At 47.4% G+C, this 23505-nt stretch overlaps 10 protein-coding genes across 10 annotated transcripts; 4 read left to right on the top strand and 6 right to left on the bottom strand.

Moving 5' to 3' along the window:
• Positions 1-23: 23 nt before the first annotated feature.
• Positions 24-1706, top strand: AO090005001215 (transposase; the record flags this gene model as incomplete). The annotated part of the gene is made up of 1 exon (XM_023232710.1): positions 24-1706. The coding sequence occupies one exon, from the start codon at positions 24-26 to the stop codon at positions 1704-1706; it is 1683 nt and encodes a 560-aa protein (XP_023089275.1).
• Positions 1707-2369: 663 nt separating this feature from the next.
• Positions 2370-3245, bottom strand: AO090005001216 (EXPERA domain-containing protein; the record flags this gene model as incomplete). The annotated part of the gene is made up of 4 exons (XM_023238563.1): positions 2370-2452; positions 2504-2738; positions 2807-2970; positions 3038-3245. The coding sequence occupies 4 exons, from the start codon at positions 3243-3245 to the stop codon at positions 2370-2372; spliced, it is 690 nt and encodes a 229-aa protein (XP_023089276.1).
• Positions 3246-3811: 566 nt separating this feature from the next.
• AO090005001217 (uncharacterized protein) lies at positions 3812-5974 on the top strand (the record flags this gene model as incomplete). The annotated part of the gene is made up of 6 exons (XM_001818117.3): positions 3812-3930; positions 3987-4021; positions 4095-4164; positions 4217-4384; positions 4451-4809; positions 4857-5974. The coding sequence occupies 6 exons, from the start codon at positions 3812-3814 to the stop codon at positions 5972-5974; spliced, it is 1869 nt and encodes a 622-aa protein (XP_001818169.1).
• A 930-nt stretch (positions 5975-6904) lies between these two features.
• Positions 6905-7974, bottom strand: AO090005001219 (aldo/keto reductase family protein; the record flags this gene model as incomplete). Its single annotated transcript, XM_001818118.3, has 2 exons — positions 6905-7195; positions 7270-7974. The coding sequence occupies 2 exons, from the start codon at positions 7972-7974 to the stop codon at positions 6905-6907; spliced, it is 996 nt and encodes a 331-aa protein (XP_001818170.3).
• Positions 7975-9054: 1080 nt separating this feature from the next.
• Positions 9055-10950, bottom strand: AO090005001220 (uncharacterized protein; the record flags this gene model as incomplete). The annotated part of the gene is made up of 1 exon (XM_001818119.1): positions 9055-10950. The coding sequence occupies one exon, from the start codon at positions 10948-10950 to the stop codon at positions 9055-9057; it is 1896 nt and encodes a 631-aa protein (XP_001818171.1).
• Positions 10951-11526: 576 nt separating this feature from the next.
• On the top strand, positions 11527-13227 carry AO090005001221 (misato family protein; the record flags this gene model as incomplete). The annotated part of the gene is made up of 4 exons (XM_023238541.1): positions 11527-11598; positions 11671-12312; positions 12367-12911; positions 13005-13227. 4 exons carry the CDS (start codon positions 11527-11529, stop codon positions 13225-13227), a joined length of 1482 nt encoding a protein of 493 aa, XP_023089277.1.
• A 582-nt stretch (positions 13228-13809) lies between these two features.
• On the top strand, positions 13810-16767 carry AO090005001222 (Hsp70 family protein; the record flags this gene model as incomplete). The annotated part of the gene is made up of 1 exon (XM_001818121.1): positions 13810-16767. The coding sequence occupies one exon, from the start codon at positions 13810-13812 to the stop codon at positions 16765-16767; it is 2958 nt and encodes a 985-aa protein (XP_001818173.1).
• A 654-nt stretch (positions 16768-17421) lies between these two features.
• Positions 17422-18195, bottom strand: AO090005001223 (uncharacterized protein; the record flags this gene model as incomplete). Its single annotated transcript, XM_001818122.3, has 1 exon — positions 17422-18195. One exon carries the CDS (start codon positions 18193-18195, stop codon positions 17422-17424), a length of 774 nt encoding a protein of 257 aa, XP_001818174.1.
• A 618-nt stretch (positions 18196-18813) lies between these two features.
• AO090005001224 (SDA1 family protein) lies at positions 18814-21268 on the bottom strand (the record flags this gene model as incomplete). The annotated part of the gene is made up of 4 exons (XM_001818123.1): positions 18814-20704; positions 20763-21050; positions 21119-21154; positions 21222-21268. 4 exons carry the CDS (start codon positions 21266-21268, stop codon positions 18814-18816), a joined length of 2262 nt encoding a protein of 753 aa, XP_001818175.1.
• A 621-nt stretch (positions 21269-21889) lies between these two features.
• Positions 21890-22712, bottom strand: AO090005001225 (40S ribosomal protein uS7; the record flags this gene model as incomplete). Its single annotated transcript, XM_023238511.1, has 3 exons — positions 21890-22207; positions 22273-22516; positions 22645-22712. The coding sequence occupies 3 exons, from the start codon at positions 22710-22712 to the stop codon at positions 21890-21892; spliced, it is 630 nt and encodes a 209-aa protein (XP_023089278.1).
• Between the last annotated feature and the right edge of the window lie 793 nt (positions 22713-23505).

Below are 23505 nucleotides of genomic sequence, written 5' to 3'. Positions count from 1 at the left end.
TCAGGCTCCTATATACCACCACCATGCCTGATTCTTATTCTGATATCGAGATACGGATCGTACAGGCCTGTACAATCGCCCAAGGCCAAAAAAAGCCCAATATCTCTGCGCTAGCGCGTCAATTTAATGTTCCTTACCAACGACTCCGGGCGCGTATTCATGGCCGAGCAAATCTTTCCTCACGTCCTATCTCAACCAAGACACTTGATGATTCACAAGAAAAGGCACTAATTCGTTGGATTCGTCAGCTTGATAATCTATATAGTCCACCTACGGCCGGAATGATTGAGCAGAGTGCCAACCAAATACTGCAGCGGAATATAACCGACGGGCAATCTCGTACAGTTGACAAGAACTGGGTTTATCGCTTTATTAAACGTCTTCCTGAGGAGTTTAAGCTCATTCAGCAGAAGCCGAAAGATAAGAAGCGTCTTGATGCAGAAGATATAGGTGTTCTCCAACACTGGTACGACTGCTTAGAGGCCTTTATCAAGAATATACCTCCCAAAAATATATACAATTTCGATGAAACTGGCTTTCAACTTAGACAGGGAAAGACTCAAAAAGTTGTAACTACTATGCCTCTACGAGCTGCAAGAGGAAATCCCTCTAAAGAAGTAGGGGAACTGATCTCTGCAATAGAGTGTATTGCAGCGGACGGTTTTACTCTTCCTCCATACTTTATATTCAAAGGAACATATCATCTTGAGCGGTGGTACGATGCAGATATTCCAGAGGAATATCGAATATCTCTATCTCCAAAAGGCTATACTACAGATAAGATTAGTTTTGACTGGATTCAGCACTTCCACCGTCATACAAAACACCGTATCTCTACAAAAAAAGAGGTTCGATTACTATTTTTCGATGGCCACGAGTCCCATCTTACCTATGAATTTCTTCAATTCTGTGGACTACACTATATTATACCATATTGCTTTCCTCCTCATACAACACATCTTGTACAGCCTCTTGATGGACAACCTTTTCAAGTCTATAAGCACTTTTATCGCAAGAGAAACAATGAGCTCGCTCAAAGAGGTGCTGAGATGGACGATAAGAGTGATTTTTTAAAAGAGATCCATTCTATTCGTACGATGACCTTCAAACAACGTACAATCCGGGATGCCTTTGAAAAGCGAGGTCTATATCCCTTAGATTCAGAAAAGGTGATGAAATCTCTACGTGAGGCTTTGGAAACTGCTCCAGAACTTGAGATAATTACAACACCATCACCACCACCATCAAGCTCATCGCCACCATCTACAATACGAGGTCTTCGTCGAAGTATTAGTAAAGCGCAGAGCTTTATTAATAATAGCCCGGAGCTTGATCAAAGCTTTGTACGACGCCTTGACCGTGTATTCCAAAGCTCGCTTGAAACTACTGAATTAGCCGCTCAGCTCAAGGATGATCTACAGCAGCATCTTCGATACCGGAAGCCTCAGGATAGACGGAAATCACAGAAAAGGGTTAAATACCACGGGCCACTAACTGTATATGATGCAAAACGCCGAATTGCGGATCGTACTGAGGTGGAAAGACTACAGGGTCTTAGGCAAATTAGAAAGACGGGAGCTTTGGAATACGATAAACCACCACAACCGACAAATACAGGGGATCTGCCTAGTACAGAAGCTGGCCAGGTGGATAGGGAAGGCCCTAGATTACCTTATTGGATAGATACTCAAGGCGATGTTGTATAGGAGCTTGAATAGCTTCAAATTTATCGTTTAGATGGGAATTATCGTTTGGGTGAGGCAGACCAACACGCCGAAGTGCGTGGTGGGTCTGCTGACCTAAGAGACGGCTATTTAATTAAAGATGACACCAGGGACATTCATCTCTTGCACCACACAAACCCAGCCAAGTAAAACAAGTAATACGTATCACTGCAGCCTCCTTGGCCCACAGTGTCCTAGCGCACCATATCACAGTAGTTCAATTCATTGTTACGTCAGGTCCATTTCATCCGGATAGGCCAGTTGAATGAGATCAGTTCATGGTCAGTGCAGTGGTACCCTAACACTCGAGTCTGGACACGTCGGGATGCGGGGATGGCTCGTTAGTGGTAGATTACTCCGTACACAGCCCAGCAATCCTCTCAAGGCACTGGTCCTTATCACCATGATCGAACAGTATTGTCCCCAGCGATCCACACGTTACGCGTCCAACATACTACCTATTCCGTAGCCACTTTATACATCTAGTAGTTCGGGTACTAGGTACGGGTTGTGATTTGCTAAAATTCTGCCAGATGCTCAACGATTGTTCGCTTATGGATTTGTGCAATCTCTCTAAGCTGTACAATTATATATCTAGCATACAAAACCCACTTCGCTTTTTAGAGATGTTCCCCTCCTCGGCATTCACTGTGTCTTGCGGTCGGCAGATGTCGCTGCCAAGCGGTCAAATGCGTTTTGGACGGCCCTCACGCTCTGCACAAAGTAATCTAAAATTCGAAGTAAGTCATTGCCCAGGGTATACAGCGGGGTGAACCTACAGAGTGGGACTACGATCCAGATAAAGTTCATGAAGAAATAGTACACCCAGAAGTAGAAAGGCTCCGGTCGGCAGTACGGGCGTTCGTGAACATAATGATCATACAAGCTGGTCGCATAGTACAACGAATCGCCGTAAAGATGGCTTAGGCAGACGGTCAGTTGCAGCGGATGGCGGAGAGAACTCCGAATGAAAATTGAAAATGCGACCAGAAGACATAAAGGTCCCCAAACGAGCTGTCCAATAACTAAGTCAATCACCTTACAGATATAGGTACAGGGTATGAAACTTGACGGAGGCGTACCACGGTGATAGTCTCCATGCACAGGACCATAGTGTCCGCTGTCATGTATCTCGAATCGGATAAAGCGTACTCTTTCCACAATTGCCCAAAGAAGTCTTGAGCAGAAGCCATGCGATTGTGATTTAACATAAAATATCCTTCAAACATGCAATGCATGGTTCCCGCTGTATGTTCACACTATATTAGCGTGACTCGCATTTGAGGGTCTTAACATGATGAGAAGAATCCTACATAGGAAAAACCACAAAATGGCAACTCGATCCGCTTTGCTCAACTTCGGACGAAGCACGGTTACCAGGATGAATATTGTGCTCAGTAAAGCCGTGGTGCCAATGCTGGCAGTCAGGAGGAGCTTGAGGAGTGAGAATTCATTGGGAGCGTACCCGGTGATTGGGGCATCAGTGGGATAATAAGGATGCAATGAGTTTTCCGGAAGCATCGTGAGCTAGAGACTAAATTTCAGTCAATAACTTTTAGTGATATAGCTATACTTAAAAGATGTCGTGTGTTTTACGAACCTGTGCAGGTGTAGACAGTTCACGGAAGGTGAGGCGGCTCAAAACAATATTTATTTGCCAAGACAATTTAAATGGATTTGAATCTAATCAGCGATAAATAAATAGCCATTAGGGCTGGGGGTTCTCTTATGTCCGCCCACCTTTTTCCCCTAATGTATTTCTTAGTGTAATTCCTCACGGTATATTTAGCTACTTGGTAAATTGACCCTGATGTTATATCAACTATACAGTACCTATGCTAGTCCTATACCAAGGATGGCCTCCCAAAGGGGTTATATGTCATGCCACTAACCGTGTCTGGCTAGACATCTGCCTCAGGCGGCGACAGCTCCGTTCGATCTCCGCAACTCCCTCCGTGTGTTATCGTCAACGTCCGATGGTCGGGTCCAAGGTCCCCATCCTCCTCAATGCAACCACACCCGTGATTACAATCATTCGGAACGTCTGATGGAGTCTGGAAGCTCCTTCTTTTATGCGCGTTCCTACAATGGCACCAGGTCCTTTTAGAAGAAAACCCTTAGGGGTCGATGTACCCCGCACGCCTGCTTCGGAGTCGCCGCCTCCCATTGCCGCCTTATTCGTGATCCGCTTCGATATCAAGGCTGGGTAAGTTCGTTATGATCATTCCAGAAACGCCGTACTGATTGCGGAGAACTATATAGTTATGTGGTATCCTGGAAGCGTACGGTCCCTGGAGGTGAGTGGTACATACATTTCGCGATCACGCTGTTCTCTCTGCTTGAACTTGGCTAACTCACTTGAATGACTAGCTGAGGTTGAAGGAATCGTCGAATACAAATCACTGCCCTCTGGCCTACACAATGTTTCAGAAGACCTAGTGTACGTTTGAGCACGCCGCTCGCGATCATGATGAAGTTAATAGTCGTTCTAGGTATTTCGTGCATGAGCAATATGCTGGCATCAGCGCTTTCATCAACCAGCCCGCAGAAGAAGCTGTGCGAAATGCGAAGATGTTTTCTGTCGGCGTCCTAGTACCTCTGAGCTCTGGAAGGCTAGGGAAAAGCTGGCGGCATGCCCCGAAGCTCAGGGAATTGGCACAGTAAGTGGACCCCTTCTATATTACCTGCAGCGTTTTACGTCTGTTCTGACCTTGCTTGATTTGCAGAATTTACGCCCTAGACATGTCTCACACAGAACCGCTATTGAAGTACTGGGAAATTTATGAGATCCGCGACAGCGACTTGTCGGGCGTGCCTCCGGATTCTCCTCTGGAGTCTCCTCTCAGCCTCCGCTTGAGGGCGCATGGAGAGCGACCGGATCACTCACTTAGAAACCGCACATTCAGCGACGCTATTGTGCTGGAAACGCCCAGGCCGGCCCTGACGCCTTTCCATCCAGCTTCATCTCTTCCTGAATTCCTTGATTGTTTTGGGCCCCTCATATACCCATTGTATAGAGCAACACTACTCCGCAAGAAAATACTTTTCATGGCCGAAGCACCCGTTCATATGCCTTGTAACTATGGTAAGCCCTCCATCACTATCTTTTCACGTCCTGCTGACATATGGTAGTATACGATTTGTCTCTGTTAGCTTCCTTACCTAATTCACTTGTTCCTTTGCTCCCGCCGACCGGTATACCTAGTCTGCGGCCCCGGCCACTATTCAATATTGGCATTCATGATATCCCGTATCTTTCTTCTTTTGCAGGTGTCTCAGCCAACGCCCAGCCAGATGCTTCTTGGATTGCCTGTAGCACAGATAGCGTGCTAACCATGAAGTCCGAGCTCTTTGATGTCCTTGTCACGTTGCCTGCCCCTTACTCTAAGGATGCAGCCGAGAAAGTGTTCCCAAAGATATCCATATTGCCGATACCCACCGCGAAACACAACACACCTCAAGCGGTACAGTTAAAGGCAACCCAGCGGGATGCACGCCGTTATGCTACGCTTCGCAAAGGCTTGCGTCAAGTTGCCTTGAGCGAAGATGGTCGATCTGGCGAGGAGGATGATTCTGATGCTGCATCGACATATTCCTCCAGTCCCATCGTTGAACCCATCTCCTGGACCCGGCTTGCATACACCTCGTTTATCTGGTGGGCATCGGCTGGTGAAAAGCGTGATGGGTTATCGGAAGAGGAGGAGGAAGAGCATCAGATCCAACAAGATACACAGCTTTTAGCGAGTGTGGAACATCCCACTAGCCCGCCTTCTGGATCTGTCAGTCGTAGGAGCTTACAACCATCAGATACCTCTCAAGAGCCTCCTGAGATTGCCATTGTGGCATACTTCCGTCGCATGACTACACAGATCTTCGTCACCCTATCCGATGCCATCGCTCGACATGACAGTCAGAATGCGACCGACGAAGAAGTAGAGCCTAATGATGATGATCATATCCCTTACGAAGACGATACGGGTGATGACATCGAACCCCATGTCACCATAGGCCGCCAACCCACCCAAGAAGATGATGATAGGTCCCCGTTACTTCAAGAGGAGGTTTGCAGCTCGCCACGTAACAATGAAGAATCAATCAAGATCACTACAGAAGACATGGCTGAAATGGGCCTTGACGTCTGGAGTGCAGCAGATCGTATCTTTGTCGAGGAGCTGGTCCGCTGTTGGTGGGATCGCAAAGCATACGTGGACAGTGCTCGTATACGATGCTGTGGGATTTCCATTCTTTAGATCACCATATGGGTAGTTCGTTGATCTTAGGTTCTTTCTCGTTACTTCAAGTATATAGTGATATGCATATACGGGATAGAAGCAGTTACCCTACTATTCTAAGAGACTCGCTTCGTAAACAACTCCTCTGTATAGTCCTTAACGTATCCCGGATGCTGTTCCTGACCAGAGCGGTTAGCTAGCATGTCACACAGTCCAATCTGTACCTCCCTGCCCATGTCCCACATGAACTTCTGCATCTGTTTCACGTCATCCGCTGGATAGCACAAGATCGCTGTGCGACCCAGAGATTCGTCTTCTTCGTCTTTCAAAGAAGGCAGTCATCAAAATGGAAAATTCACAAATACAGTCAGCAGAAAAAAGAGTACTAAATATAATTTCTTTTCACTCGACATGCCAACGAAATAGTGCAATCAATGAAACAAAGCTTTAACTCTCAAATACTAAAGGATATATTCACCTTTCAATTTCATGAAGCGTCTCCAATATAAAGAATCACGTGATTTGATAGCCCTGATTCGAATAATATACAAAAGAAGCAACATGAGACCACAGGGAGCTAAATATGCTCAGTTCGCTCGCAGTATACTACTGGTGGCTCACTGACTATTACTTTCTGAAAATAATCTCTGTTAATTCGGACTAGGGTTACTTGACAAGAGGGTATACCGCAGCTCGAATGTTGTCCAATTCTGCTAGTAAATATATCATAGACAATAGTCACATAGGTTTATCATCTTATCTTACTTTTACTTAGTGAAGGCAATTGTATATACAAGGTGAGGGCCCTGGAGAGCAAGTGTCTAACTCAGGGGCTTACTTTGGACTATTCTTCGGCCAAGAAACGAACTAAGGACGCGAAAGGCATACGCCGACTGCATGATGGATAACTTGCCTCGTTGAAATAACATACCAGCCCTGTATTCTGATCTATCCCCAAAGAGCCGAGCTCATTCCCACTATTTGCCTCTCTCCAGATACATCGAACGACCGTAAGAAGCTATCGAGCTCCCCCTTCTCCTCCGCCGATAAATCTACCACCTTACAATTCTCCTCAACACGCTGAGCGGCCGTTGCCCCAGGTATAGGAATAATTGTACCACAGCCGCCGATATTCGAATGTGCTCGAATCCACGCCAGACCCAATTGCGCGGGGGTGACGCCTCGAGACTTAGCGAATACTTTGAGCTTATCAACAAGCTCAAGGTTCTTGGGGAAATTCTGTCCCCATCATCGTCAGCAAAACTTAAGATTCGCCAGCATGTTGCTATCCGTGCCAGTAAATTAAGACTTACCGCTGGTTGAAATCGACCAAACATATGACGAATATCACCCTTCGGGATATCCTCCAGCTTGGTAACCTGACCAGTCAAGAAACCATACCCTAACGGAGCATATGCGAGAATCGGAATTCCCAACTCTTTACAAGTCTCCGCCACCCCATTAGTAAGGATATCGGTGCTCCACAAGGAGAACTCGACCTCAACAAGACTGATAGGGCATACGGCGTGCGCACGGCGGATAGTCGCAGCGCCTACCTCAGACAGACCCACGGCGCCAATTTTACCCTCCTCAACGAGTTCCTTGAGTGCTCCCAGCGTCTCCTCAGTGGGAACATTGCGGTCCATGCGCGCCGGACCGAAGACGTTGATTTTCTTAACTCCACCTAGGATGCGGTTGCACTCTTCGATACTAGCGCGGACGCTCGCCCGCGTAGTCGTTGGTGATAGGGTCGTGGGATCTAAGCATGCCCGGATGAAGAGTGTCACCTTGGTTGCGTCCTCGGGGTATTTCTCAAAGTAGCGGCGGAGGAGCCAGAGCCCCGCCGTTGGTGGCTCTGGGGTCATGCCGTAGACCGATGAGGAGGACCAGATGGTGGCGCCGCTGGTAATAGCGGCCTTCATGGCGGCAAAAGCCTGGACGTCTGGGGTGACTTGGGGCCGCCATGTCATACCGAGCAGCCCGAAACCAGTGGCGGGGAATATATCCGATTTAGTCATGGCAGTATTATCACTCTTCGACAGACTCTTCAACATCAGGAATTTCTTGAGAAAGAAAGAAAGAAAGATGAATCAATGAATGAAAGCAAGGGCAGAGCAATCTAGATATTGTCACTTTCGGTACCCATTATCCGAAACGTCTGTTTATTAACAGAGCAACCCGGAGTTAAGTACCGGGTTTAGTGACGGATATACAACAGACCACGGAGCCGGGCTTAGGTGTAAATGGGGACGCAGTAAGTATCCCTGCTCTTTTGAAGATATTCACGTATTAAACATCTTGCGATAAGCAAGGCCGAGTAGGTTAAGTAGTCCGAGAAGTAAGAGTCACAAAGGACATGCAGGTAGGAGCGCTACGGCCACAATTGGCTGAGCTGTATGTTCATTGTTGGACCTGGGAGATATTTGAAACATAAATCGGTATGCATAGCACATATCGCCTATGAGGTTCCATCCAGCAGAGAGCTTAAACTGTATGTATCCCAATCAAAACGGCTAGGACTTCACTGCGTTAGAAATTATCACAGCCTGTGTCTAAGAGAAGGCTCGTCATATGTACCATCCAGAGGTTGAGAAGGCTTATTCAAATATCCACAATTCATACTTAGATGTTCATGGTGTCAAACTTTTCATTACCCTTATCATAGAAAACAATTATCTACATTATAAACGATATATATACAAGTGGACAAAGGAAAAGTAGTTCAGTGAATTCAGTGAACATAGTAAGAAACGAGTGGAATGTTTGTGCATGGTGCAAGCCATAAAGTATAAAAGGAAAGACAAAACTTCCTTGTTCTAACCTTCCCATCATCATGCATTGCAAAAAGAATATGCCGAAAACCATCAGACAGAAGAGTTGTAGACGAAATTCTGTCAAGGCAAGCCAGAAAATTCAGACACTGGGCCGTAACTAAGAGCTCCGTTAGATTGCTATCCAAAAAAAAAAAAAAAAAAAAAAACTTCCCAAAACGCCATTCCCCTTGGAGCACCAGGGTATCATAAGTTATCCAGAGTTAATAAATGCTTCTGTCCAAATCCTCGTAAACATCTATCAGGCCATGTAGTGTGAGATAAGTGTTACCGGTGGAACATCCTGACTGGCGCACTCATGTCCCTTCGACTCCGTATCTCACTGTACCTTCCATCTGGATTCTGAACGGCGGGAATCCGACGCGCTGCTCTAACGGGAGTCACACCAATGCCACCAGCGCACAACGTACTTTCGTTGGCACTGACAGATCTCTTCATATTGTTGGTTCGACCCCTCCTCGCCCGGATTTGCGCTAGGGCTTCCTCTCGGTCGATGGGCGTTCCCGGGACGTCATGCAAGTGGTCTGGCTCCACGCTTTCATTCCGCAATGGTATTCTCCTAATGCTATCATGTCCATCGATATTTCCTTCGAACCGATGCTGCTCGGGTACTTCAGAGTCCCATGGCACGTCGCTAGCAGCTGGTGAAGGACGAACCCTCGAAGGGGAGAGCGGAGCACGAGCTTGAATTTCATGAACTGCTTCAAAAGGTGTCTCATCCCATGGCACGTCATACTTCGCAAGTGGACTAGTGATCTGTGGCTGGGGGGTCGACTGGTTTTCAGCGACAAGCTGAGGAAGCTCTACAATATCATACTCCAGCTTCTTAGTTGGTGACCTTCGGATAGGAGATGGAATTGTATGGAAAGTTCCTGTGGCAGGCGAGAATGTTATAGTAGTCTCTTCTGGCTGTGGTTGATCTTCTGTTTCTGGTTCTTCAGCGGACTCGATAGGTTGACCAGAGCTTTTATCGGGAGAGGGTGGGGAGTTTTCGATATGCGGGTTGGCGCCTGCATGTTCATCTTTGTCGATGTGTTTGCGGGCACCATCAAGTTTCTTGGTTGCGTGTTCTGTCGTATCTTGAATGTGGCTCTTTTCTCGCTCTTCTTCGATACGACAAGTGCATCGTTTGAACATGCATTCCACTTTCAGGAACTCTATCATATCTTCCGCGTTGACCCTCAGTTGTCGTTCGGATTCTAATTGTACTTGTAATTCGTGAATACTGTCACCGTTCGCTTCCGGCGAGTCCAACTTTTGCATTTCGTTCCGAGGTGTGACATCGGAGACCCTTGGCCTCTTTGGAGGGGTATCTTGGGCAACAGAGTGGTTGAAACGACTTTCCAATGGCGTGTCCTCGGATTCTTCTGCTGATCGTTTCGGTCTTCGAGGCGTAGGCGTTTGAAGAAATGCAAGGTCGCCTTCTGCTAGTGATACTCTTCCAACATCTCCTTTGTGCATCTTATGGGCACGTGCTTCCAGAGTAACCGCATGGCTTTTCGCTTCTGCCGTTCGCAAGCGTCCTTTCAATACCTCTATTTCCTCCATGAGACCTGCAAGTGTGTAGGCGCGCTCGAACGCCTCTTGCTTCGCCTTTTCCTTCGCTTCCCGCTCTGACTGGACCTCATCCTTTAACACTTTGGCCTCAGATCTTGCTTGTTTTAATTCTTCCTGAGTTTTCACCAATACAGACCCTGCGCGAAAAGCCTCTTTTCTGGCCTTCCGTATTTCCTTCTCAAATACTGCTCTTTCGTGGGCTTGTCGTGTCTTTGCAGTCTGCAGCTCTTCCAGCAACGATTCGAGTCTCTCACTGATGCGACGCTCACGAGACTGGGCTTCCGAAAGTTGGGCAGAAACATTGTCCAGTGCGGACTCCGCCTCCTCACGGCCTAGGATAGCACGTTGAAGAGCTGCTGAGGCTCCGGCAGATGACTGTGTCGAAGGCGCTGCTGGACTGTTCCCTCGGGATAGATTGTTCAAATACGCAACCTTGGCTTGGACATCTGATAAACCTCTAGGCTTCCGCTGCATATTGCGTACGTCATTAGGTAACGTTGGTGAGTTGGGATACGTTTGCTGATTCAGCCGCTCCGGTGAAAGAGGGTTCAGCGCTTTCGTTGGGCTTGACAGAGGATTATTGAACACCTTTGAAGGGCTAGACATGACGCTTGATGGGGAGTCCATGCTCCAGTACTATATATGATCCGGTGAGTTGGGTGAAAGTGTACCCCCAGTTTGGGCATGACAGTCTGCCGTGGGAGAAGGAGTATTAATGGAAAAACAAGACCCGTCGTTAATCGATCGTTGTGGAGGTGTTCGGTTGATCCCTATCGGTGACGCACCCACAACAACGCCTCTTAGCTTGTTTATTGCCCACCCAAGGCACATCATGTGATCGTTGCCCTTGACTACCAGTCTTTGCCAAATGTGGTCTAGAGTTATCACGCGGAATGTGGTGGACATTAAACCGTAATTGGAAGCGAGAATCCCACCCCCTGGTCCGTGCGTTCGTGATGCGGTATCGTTTGCAATACTAGCAATAATTCCATTTAAATTTGTATAGGGTTTCTTCTTGAGAAGCAGATACACTCGCACTTGGACTAATTCATATTCGTTGATACAATCTCAGCTTCTACCGGACCTCTACCATGTATGTACTTTATAGCCCTTAAGTTATCTAATAAATGTGTGTGTGTGTGTGTGCTAATAATGTCACTGTGCGCGCACTAATAGTTAAGCATGCATGAAATCGTTACCCTTCAACTAGGGCAGCGGGCCAATTATTTGGCTACTCATTTCTGGAATCTCCAGGTACATATTATCTAAAGTTAATGGTCCAAACACATTTCATCGAGCACTGCTCAAATAACTTGGAAATGACAGGAGTCTTATTTTACCTACAATGGAGAAGAGGAATCTCCGGTGGACCATGACGTCCATTTTCGTCCTGGTGTGGGTGCAGATGGGACAGAAACCTTCACCCCTAGGACAGTAATATATGACTTAAAAGGCGCTTTTGGTACTCTTCGAAAGTATAACGCTTTGTATGAATTGACCGAGGATGCAAACCTCGGCCAAGGCTTATGGGATGGGAAAGAAGTCATACAACAACAGACACCAATCTCTCAAAGCGACTACCAGAAGAATCTAGATGCAGGGCTCCCTGCTCCCAAACTTACAACCGAAACAGTTCGGTACTGGTCTGATTATAATCGCCTCTTTTATCACCCCCGTTCCATTGTTCAGTTGAATGATTATGAGCTGAACAGCATGATTATGCCTTTCGAAGATTGGAGTGTCGGAGAAGATTTGTTTAGTGACCTTGACAAAGAGCATGATCTTCTGGATAGAGATGTGAGACCATTCGCGGAGGAGTGTGATCAATTACGTGCAATTCAATTGTTCACAAGTTCTGATGATGCTTGGGGTGGTTTCTCTGCTAGATATGTCGACAGGCTGCGAGATGAATTTGGCAAAAAGTCTATCTGGGTATGGGCGATTGAAGGTGGATCAAGGGTGTCTCGAGTGAGTTATTCTTCTTTTAGCTCTGCAATGGACCTAATTTGCTCCTGATCTCAGCAAACCCAACTTAAACGGGATATGAATAAAGCCCGGACGATATACAGCATCTCTCCCCAGTCATCACTGTATACGCCAATTATTGATCCGCCTAGCCACACTCTAAGCAAAGTGCATTTCGACCCGCATTCCGAATGGCATACTACTGCACTTATAAGCTCTGCTATGGAAAGCGTTACGCTCCCAACCCGTCTTCGGCAATTCCATGACTTCGAGTCCTCCTTAGCCGGTGATGACGGCACTCACAAAATATTTGAGTTGCAATCCTCCGTCACCGCGGACGATGGAGGCAACAGACAGCACCTACCCGTTAAAGGACCATTGACTGAAACAAATGCCTCGGAACAGGGAGCCGCGAAATCTCAAGCAAAATTTGAATTGGACTTTACCTACGATGGACGTGGAAGCAGTAACTCACATATATTCAACCAACTTCAGGTTTGGCGTGGAACCAACCTTGACCAGGACAAGGGGTCCGTTGCTCAAGAGGATATTGGCCTCTCTCGGAAGCAGCGCTACTACAATTCAGCACCAATGTTCCAAAGGTGAGAGCCAGCGTAGCATTTTATACGTGATTAGTGTACTCGTCTAACATTAGGCAGTTTCCACACGCCCCTGGCATTCCCTATTCTTGATAGCTACCCTAGTCATATGTTCTCGGGTGCAAAGCAGAACAAGATAAATGTTCTCGCAGCACTTACTGCATCCTCTCGGACAGCGGAAAGAATCAAAGTGTTGGAGACAGTTGCTGGACGAATCATTGGCGTCGATGAACGTGAAACACTCGTCAATGGACTGGGGGAGATTCGAGAATCTTACGAGACCGGATGGTCGAATGATTCGGATTTCAATGACATATAGTGGCTTAAACATTTAATATATGGAACATTCTATTCGTGTTAAAATAACCCTTGGTATTAGGTCAAGGGAGTTCTCAATACTACGTACAAGTAAAGTCATCCTTATGGGCCCGTGATCTGCAGGGACCACCGGTGCAAACACGACCGAGTTCGGGGGTGTTTGCATCCCTTGATCCCAAACGTGTCCTCTCCAAAAGTTTCCCTTTGATACTTCGGCATCACAAATTATTACTCATGCTTACTGCCAGGTGGCCAGTAGTTCAGTGCGTGATCGCGTTCTGGATGGCTTGACTGACTTAAATTCACGTATGCGGCTTTCCCTACTTCCCATCCAGCCCACTCTCTTCCCTTGCTAACTCGTTCTTATAGTTTACCACAAGTTTGCCTCTACCGGCACTTTAAGTGCATTTCGGCATTTGGTCCAAACTCCCATTTGCACATATTCTAGAAGATTATCTAGACCTGTCGGATAGTGTTTTCTTTTATAGAAGAAATAAGCATATCTTCAAAAGTAAAGTGTCCCATATCCAAGCTATTGAAAGGTGGGGTGATTAACCATATAATTACAACAGATATATAGACAATGGCTCCCAAACTACGACATGCTTCACCGCGATTATTTACATCCTCACCGGTTCTTTCAGTCCTAATAGTGCCTTTTCTGCTGTTCTTCCTTGCCTTCCCCGCGCCCGCTGCTGCTGCTGGATCTGCAGTGATTGGTATCGATGTGGGCACAGAATATCTCAAAGCGGTGCTTGTGAAACCGGGAATTCCATTGGAGATCGTACTCACAAAAGACTCGAAACGTAAGGAATCTGCTGCTGTTGCATTCAAACCCACCAGAGATAATGCGCCCTTTCCTGAGAGATTCTACGGCGGCGACGCGCTGGCACTTGCTGCACGGTATCCGGACGATGTCTACGCGAACTTGAAAATATTACTGGGAGTTCCCTTCAACGGCGACGGGAATGAAGCGGTTCAAACATACCTTAGCAGGTATCCCGCCTTGAAGCTAGAAAACGCTGCTGAGCGGGGAACCGTCGGATTTCGAAGCAATAGACTTGGCGAGGAAGAAAGGAAGGATATCTTCCTTGTTGAGGAACTTTTGGCGATGCAGTTGAAGCAGGTCAAAGTCAACGCTGACAACCTTGCCGGGAAAGGCTCAGATATCAGAGATGTGGTGATCACCTATCCCTCCTTTTACACGGCTGAGGAGAAGAGAAGTCTAGAGTTGGCTGCGGAATTAGCGGGTCTGAATGTCGACGCTTTTGTTAGTGAAGGCCTTGCTGTTGGATTAAATTATGCAACCAGTCGTCAGTTCCCCAGTGTGTCCAATGGGCAGAAACCCGAGTATCATGTCGTCTACGATATGGGTGCGGGTTCCACAACCGCCACCGTCCTTCGTTTTCAAAGTCGCTCGGTGAAGGATGTTGGAAAGTTCAACAAGACGATTCAGGAGGTCCATGTTCTAGGAACAGGCTGGGATAAGACCCTTGGTGGAGATTCTCTGAATGATCTCGTGGTCGGGGACATGATTGCAAACTTGGTTCAAGACAAGAAATTGAAAGATCGTGTCGCACCATCCGATATCGCTTCTCATGGCAAGACCATGGCACGGCTTTGGAAGGACGCTGAGAAAGTTCGCCAGGTTCTGAGCGCCAACACTGAAACTGGAGCCTCTTTCGAAAACCTCTATGAGGAAGACTTCAATTTCAAATACCGCATCACCCGCTCTACGTTCGAGCAGCTTGCAGAACAGCATATTTCCCGGGTTGGACAGCCTCTGGAGCAAGCTCTAGCAGCTGCTGGGTTACAACTGAACGACATTGATTCTGTCATTTTGCACGGTGGAGCTATCCGTACCCCGTTTGTCCAGAAGGAGCTGGAGAGGGTCTGCGGAGCGACCAACAAACTCAGAACCAGCGTTAACGCAGATGAGGCTGCTGTTTTTGGCGCTGCCTTCAAGGGGGCTGCCCTCAGCCCTAGCTTCCGCGTCAAGGATATCCGGGCCTACGACGTCTCTGGTTATCCCGTCTTGCTGAAGTGGCCTTCTGAATCTCGAGAAAGACAGCAGAAGCTGTTCACACCCACGTCCCAAGTTGGCCCTGAGAAGCAGATCACCGTGAAGAACCTTGAGGACTTTGAGTTCAATTTCTACCAGCAAATTCCCTTGGAGGGTAATGTGGTTGAGTCTCCAGTTTTGGGTGTACAGACGCAAAATCTTACGGCATCTGTCGCCAAACTGAAGGAGAGCTTTGGCTGCTCGCCTGCAAATATCACTACCAAATTTTCCATTCGTTTGAGCCCCGTTAATGGTCTTCCCGAGGTTGTCAATGGCGCCGTGAGTTGCGAAGTTGAGAACACTAAGACGGGAAGTGTTGTCGAAGACGTCAAAGGCTTCTTCGGTTTAGGCTCTAAGAAGGAGCAAGCCCCTCTTAAAGAAGATGGAGAGCCTAGCGAGTCGATAACTCTTGAGCCTGAGGAGCCCCAAGCCTCAACAACTTCATCCAGCGACGCTACTTCTACCGCTCCCGCTAAAGAAAACAAGAAGACATCGCCCCAGACCAATGTGGAGACTATTCCCATTCGCTTCACGTCGTCCCCTCTAGGAATTCCTGCCCTATCCAAGACAGAGCTTGGCCGCGTTAAAGCCCGCTTGGCCGCATTTGACGCCTCGGACCGTGATCGTATCTTACGTGAAGAGGCTTTGAATGAGCTGGAGTCGTTCATTTACCGAAGCCGTGACCTTGTAGATGACGAGGAGTTTGCCAAGGTAATCAAGCCAGATCAGTTGGCAGCCTTACAGGAGAAGTCCGCTGCTGCTAGTGATTGGCTTTATGGCGACGGCGAAAATGCAAAGACATCAGAGTTCCAAGAAAGGCTCAAGGCCCTGAAGGACATTGTCAATCCTGCGCTTAAGAGAAAACAAGAAAATGCCGCTCGTCCAGCTCGTATTGAACTTTTTCAGGATGTGTTGAAGAATGCAAAGACTGTCCTGGACCTCATGGAGAAGCAAGTCAAGCAGGATGAAGATCTGTACTCCTCGTCTTTATCTGCACCCTCTACTAGTGAAGAAACTTCATCGGCTACCTCACCTAGTGAGCCATCCTCAACCGCCGACCCACTTGAAGACCTGGATGAAGACCCATACTCGTCCACAGCATCTCAAACCATCTCAACCACCGCAACGGCCAAACCCACGGGTCCAAAGTACTCGATCTTCCAGCCGTCTGACCTTGCCGGTTTGGCTCAAACTTTTGAATCCACTAACACTTGGTTCGAAACCCAACTTGCTCTTCAGGAGAAACTGACCGAATCCGATGACGCAGTTCTGACTGTGGCTGAGCTTGATACCCGTCTCAGGGAGCTCGAACGCACCATGAACCGCATTTATGAGAAGATGGGTGCAGCGGCAGCCAAGTCCGGAAAGGATCAGTCGAAAAAGAACGGCAAGAAAGCCAAGTCCGAGAAGGCCCAGAAAGAGAAGCCACAGCAGGAGAACGAACAGAAACAGAAGGCCAATGTGAAGGACGAACTGTAGTATTATTTGCAGATTAAATGATGGAGTTCGGCTTGAGCGTTATTTTCTGTGTTCACATTTTCTCTTTTTTCTTTTTTTAGGCCTACTTCTTTCGGAACTGCATATTTCTTTGGTCCAGCTTCGATTAATTAGGACCTTTTTCAAGACCTTGTCGTTGCGCCCTATTGTTCTGCTTAACCTCATCTGCCCTACTGAGGACATGGGCTGTAAACTAGATAGAATATACTGTCAATGCAAAAAAGAGAAGTCAAAGTAACACAGACATGCTATCATTATTTGTTTGTTATTGATACAAGTAACATTATTATGATATAGATCTCATAGTAAAAAGGTACAGTTGGCATAACCATGTATAACAAATGCGGGTATTTGTACATACAATCGCTTGACGATAATCAAAAGTAACAAATGCTGTCTCAACATATGCAAGGAAGAGATAATAGAAGGAAACATTCAAATGCCGACCTCGACTTAACCAGAAGCTCAGAGACTCGGGGCGAATGACCGGAACCAATCCAATAATCATACCGTGCTCATAGTAGTTTTCAGATAGCGCAGCGAGCAATCATGTCAACATAAGGGTGGTCCAGCGATAGAATACAACATAACAGTTAGACCAGCCTCCCATCTGGACCCCGGCCACATTAGCTCCATTCAGGATAGATCCATATCAACCTCTTCGCGCCTACGAAGGAAGGTGGGCTCATCGAAATCATCAACGTCAATAGTCGCTTGAGTCTTCATGGCAACAAACTGACGTCGCTGCTGCCCTAGACTTGGTGTGAGGATAGTACGGCCGGGCACGGAGTTCATGCCTATACTCGGGTCCAAGAAGTTCTGCCAGTTGTTTCCGGTCGGCATTTCATCGAATGCGTCATCGAGATCATCTTCGTCACAGTCGTATGCTCGCTTCTGTGCGGTTGTTTGGACCGAGTCAACCGATTCCTGGCTACTTGGTGGGAGAGAGAAAGCATCTCCATCATCCGTGATGAGTTGATCTATTTGATTGTAGGACAACGAGGAAGGATGAGTCATGGGTTGGGTGGTCGAATCGCCTGATTTTGTTAAGCCGCAGAAGGGTGCCAGTTCGGTATAGGCAGTTGGACCTCCGGCGATCGGGGTCTTGTTTGTATAGAGAGTTGACTTGTCTTCTGAATTAGGGATTCGAGTTTTGTATCCTTCGGCAACTGATTTGCGGATGCGCATGCCGACTGAAAGTAGCGATGCTTGAATTTTTGCATCAACGGCGGGCATGGGGGAGGATGTGGTGGTGGAGTAGTGGGTATATGATAAGTGAGGGGCACATAGGCTATCGGGGTGATCTGTTCCTGTTGTTGCGGGGAAGAAGGAGGTTATCGGTGGCTGGAATCGCCTGCGTTTGGACGACAGATCATTATCTTTAGTCGTGTTCTGAAGTGATGGAGACATTTTGGTGTAGTTTGAAATTGTTGACGATGGAGGTTATGGAAAATTTCTAGTTTTTCTTCTTTTAGGCCTCTTTCTCTCTTTCTTTGAGGTCCACTTGGGGGGGATCCACTTCGATGCTGGCGTGTGAGATTCGATACGAAGTTTTAAGAGAGAATGCAGGCTATGACAGCGGACAACTGGAATCAAGAAGAGAAGAGAAAGGTGATGACGGAAATTGGAGGCTGGGCGGCGGGAAACGCGACGCGGGTGACGCGCATAAGCACGTGTTGATCTCATATCCAATATATCTTCTTTGGGACGTGACTAGGGCTTTCAAGGTTCATCCGTGAATAGGGACTCGTCGGACTTTCTGCGTCCTGCCCTATGCGACCAGGCTAGATTTGATCAGTACTGGTTATTTGCAAACCGGTCAAGAAAGTCTCGGTGGAACACTTGTCGCAGTCAAGAATCAAAGCTATTTATTATACGGGTAGTGAATGGGATCTGTTACAAGAAAACAAGGACAGTATATCTTCTCAATATAAATTTTAACAATGTAAATTCAAGAACAAGATACCGCTCTATTACAGCGACCAAGACTCTAAACCATGATATATCTCAGCATATACACATCAAGCTTTAACCATTGTTTCCTCTCCTGCCGCCACGCTTCTGTCGGTCTTGATGGGCCTTCAATATGTTGCGAGTTTCCACAAGACTCCTCTTGTTTTTGTTTCTTGCTTTACCGAGGGTCATAAAGATGTTCTTTCTGCGAGCCTTCTCCTTATTCGTTGTACTCTTACCCTGTTCCTCCTTACGCTCCTTTCTCTTCGCGGTGATACTCTTATGCTCAGCACGATCAGTCTTTCCTTCCTTAGCATGGGCAATTCGTTCTTCACGAGTTGCTTTCCCGGCGGACAGAGCAGCCAAACCCTCAATCTCTTCAGCCGTCAGAGGATCATCCTTGTGCCGAGAAGCGTTAGTCTGACCACGACGACCTTTGGCACCTGGAACAAGTGCGTCAACAGCTGCTTGAGTGCGTAATTCTTGGAGTTTCGCCAGATCTGCCGGTGTAAGAATACGTGTGGTTGCGATGGTGGCAATATTTGGCTTTTGAGCTTCTGTTTTATCTTGCGCGGTCTCAGAATTGGCATTTTCTTCATTGTAGGCACCCTGCTTGGCCTTCTTGGACGGGCGTGCGTCCTTCTCATCGTCGGAGTCGCTAAGGTCGATTTCAGCATCGCTCTGGACATCGATCCAGCCTCCGGAATCATCGCTGTCCTCATCGTCTTCTACATTCCAAGCGTCCCAGTCGGCTGCTTCATCCTCCTCATCCTCGCCGTCTTCTGCATCAGAAGGAAGCCCCTTTTCGGCCCTCTTCTTTTTGCGTTCCTCCTCCTTCCACTGCTCGAGAAGCTCCAAGCCCTCGATACCACCAGTCTCTTCTTCTCCAAAGCGCTTCTCCTTCTTTTCTCCTGAGCGTAGACCGATAGATGCCTCTTTGCCGCGGTCACGTCTCTTCAGCATCTCTGGATTGAGGTCTCTGTAGAGACCGAGTAGACCTCTGGCTGCCATCACAACACCTTTATCCTTGCTCTTTCTATACATAACGAGATCTTGTAGTAAAGTCTCATTCATTGCAAGTGGCTGTCGTGCACAGATTTCTCTGATGGCATTGAGACCAGCAGTAGCAACCAATGATGCAGATGCTTCAGATACGAACTCATTCGCGATCTTCTGAATGAGCGGTTCAAGCACATCCGGAGGGACCAAATCATGCGACGCTTGCGCCAGCGATGCCAAGAATGAGGTGACCGAAGGTTGCCGTGGAGTGAGATATTTCTGGAAATAAGAGTAGAGCTGCATTATATGCAGCTTATGCAATCCGACAAGGCGAGTTACAAGTTGCAGAACCTGAAGCTTTTGCTCTAGATTGAGCTTGGACTTAGAATTTTGCAGATGTTTCGAAAACAAAGCTTCTGCAAAGCCTTGGGGATCGTGTAGAAGATGTAGCGCAGAGAAATTCAATGGGTGTGGTTGGTTCTTCTTGCGCTCCTTTCTCTTAACAGTCGCTTTCGCCTTTTCCACAGCGCGAGACTTCTTCCTGGTCTTCTTGTTGATACCGACCTGGTGTTTGACCTTACCAAGGTCTATAGCCTCTTCGTCACTGCTCTCATCTTCCATTTCCTCGCGCTCTTGATCTCCGCCCAGAAAAAAGCGAACACCACCGATAATGACCTTCTCGTTCTCCGACAAACTAGCTTCCTTCATGACCTCAACAGTTTTTGCATCGGACCAGATTTGCCGCTTCCATAATTCACGAATGAGCTTGATGGCCCATAGACCCTTGGATGAGACACGATCAGATGTCACCAGGTTATAAAGGACAGTCTGCATGGTGCGATTGAGCTTGTGATTTGTTGTCTTAGCGTTCGAAGAACGAAGATCCATTAAAATCTTTTGGAAGATCAATGCCCGTAACGTTTTGCTAGGCGTCGTAATGAGAATAGGAAACAAGGTTTGGAGTAATCTGCAGCCACAATATTCAGTAACGAAATAAACCCAGTCTCTGAATGATATCAACATACGTTGCAGAGTCAAGAAGCTCCTTCTTTCTCAGCAGTACTAGACTCCCCACGATCTTCTCTCGAAGTTCCGGTTCCAAGACTAAATGGTGCTGCGTTAAGATGTCCATGAGTTGCTGAGAGAAGTCCTTGGTAATGTCTGGGTAACAGTCGGCAACGTGAGCAACAAAGTCGATCAGTTCGCGCAATGAGATGATGCCCGTATCGGTGGCCGACGTCGGCGCTGCCATGAAAATTTCTCGGTGACTCTCATACTGATAATGTTGAGCGCGGAAATCTTCGATGTAAGATCTGTAATACGATGTATATTAGCGAACTATTAATAGGTATAACCATTTCGAGTCCCGCGATTAACTTACTTTGGGTCTCTTCGAATTTTATGCTGTAAATTGGGCCTGGAGAATAAGTTAGTGGCAAGAGAAATCTTCAACTCTGGGACGGAGATGACAGTCAAGTACTCACAGGTCGGCCTCAACCTTTTCCAAGGCTCCCAACTTCCTTTTTACCATTTTGATAGAAAGCTTCCACCGGACACTCGAAAGTATGTGGTGAAAGAATCGAGGAAAGAGAAACTGGGGGTGGGATGTGGTAGTGCTCTGGTTTGATAACAGATCCGAACTTTTTTTTCCTACACGGGAACGGGCGAGCCTATCGATAAGCGACAAAACGTTCGGAGTAAAGTCGCTCTGCGCTAGACATCTTCGATCCGCCTATCTCTTGTAGAGCAAATTGAATAAAAGTCCAAGTGCTTTAGGTTCAAGTATTACCCTCTGTTCCTTAGGCCTACGCGCTCTGGTAAAGCTGAGCCGCGACATGACTTGCAGCCAAAACGAATTACGTTGGTCGTCATCACGACAGAGCAATCTATGGAGTTTTGAAAAGATCTTTTTTTCGTTGAACAAAATAAAAGGTACCGACTTAAAAGCCCAAGGTCTTCATGATCGCATCTCAGCTACTATAGAAGAAAGCCGTCTCATTCTCGTTTTGGATTTTGCTCCCTCCAGTGACTGTTTTGAGGTATGTACAGTCGCGCAGATGCATGCCAATCGACTGAATCCTATAGAACCCCCCGTCCACTCCAGTACATATAGAAACAGGACCAAACGGAGAATACGCCCAACATTATCCCTTTACCGGTTGCTCTTGGCAACACGCTCAAGCTCGTCCTTCTTCTTGATGGCATAGGAGTTCGAGCTTCCCTTGGCAGCGTTGATAAGCTCTTCAGCGAGGCACTCAGCAATGCTCTTGATGTTACGGAAAGAGGCCTCACGGGCACCGATGGTCAAGAGGGCAATAGACTGGTTGACACGACGGAGGGGAGAAACATCAACGGCCTGGCGACGGACGGTACCGGCGGAACCGATACGGGTGCTGTCTTCACGGGGACCGCAGTTGACAATGGCATCAACGGCGACCTGGAGGGGGTTCTGGTCGGTCATGATGTGGATCTGCGGAAGTTGTTAGTATCTCGTGTCTGAGGTCTCGGCTAGTCCACCATATAAGATGCACGTACGATCTCGAAAGCGTGAGCAACGATGCGCACAGCCATGAGCTTCTTGCCGTTGTTGCGGCCGTTCATCATGAGCGAGTTGGTCAGGCGCTCAATGATGGGGCACTGAGCCTTGCGGAAACGCTTGGCGGCATAACGACCGGCGGAGTGAGGAAGGTAGACGGGGTTACGAATCTGGATGTAGTCGCTATGTGCGTAGATTCGAGTCAGCAAATTCCATTCCGTATATGCATCCTTTTCCGCATCCCTCTCCCACAGTTCATTCCCCTCCCTCGTTGTCGCATCATTTCCCACCTCAAATTCAACCAGGCGGCGCTTGGACGGACGTGGTTTTATCGTAGCACAGAAAATCGCAAAGAATTGGAAAGCACCTACGTCAAGGAAATATCCCTGATCTCAACATCCTCGTAGCTCCACTTGTTGAAGAGCTTCACGGTTCCCATCTCCGCGAGAGCCTCCTTGGGGAGGACCTGGAAGGCCGCAGTGTTTTCGACCTCGACTTCCCCGTGGTCAGACATTATGGACGCCGAATGCACCTGTTGTCGAGGGAGGGATTCGTAAAAGGTGACGGGCGGTGTCGTTGGGTGAGCGTTCAACGTCGACGATAGCAGTCGGTCGGCTGAAATGTTTCCTTTGGCTGCCAGGAAAATCGAGGTGCGCTCGCTTAGCTCTGTGGACACGTTAGGGCACTGGCCCGACACCAATCATGTTCCACAAGTCATGTGATGGTAGCGCTAGTAGTGCCCAGAACACTAAACCCAACTTGGTTTACATAGAGGTTCAGTGCTAATTCCCAAATAAGAAAGTAGTCCTATAATCCATGAACCGCAGATGTGTCTATTCTCGTAGTACTACTTGACCCATATGTACAGTACAGTCAAAAGAGTGTTAGTCTCCTTTCCAATGTATACCAAACAGTTTTAGGTATATCCTCAGTCAGCAAACAAGTTGTACAAACTGTAAAGACGTGAAATTACATTTTTATCTGCGTAACGTAGTCTTTGTACGGAGCACCAAACGTGTCATTCAGGTTGATTGTAAGAAAATGCAGAAGCAAAAAAAATGAGAGCAAGATGATGAGTTCGGAGAATCATAGTGGGCTTGGACCGCCCATCCACAAATAATGCACTCGGTTATACTCGATGTAAGCGAAGATAACTATTGTTGTGAATAATCTTTAAGGATCATCCTCGTGCCCATATGCTTAATTTCTGCTCCTGTGTCGTGGCTGTGCAA

The sequence above is a fragment of the Aspergillus oryzae genome, chromosome 1 (genome assembly GCF_000184455.2).
Source record: "Aspergillus oryzae RIB40 DNA, chromosome 1".
Taxonomy (NCBI): Eukaryota; Fungi; Ascomycota; class Eurotiomycetes; order Eurotiales; family Aspergillaceae; genus Aspergillus; species Aspergillus oryzae.
The sequence above is the reverse complement of the archived record's forward strand: the minus strand, read 5'-3'. Positions and strand labels throughout refer to the sequence as shown.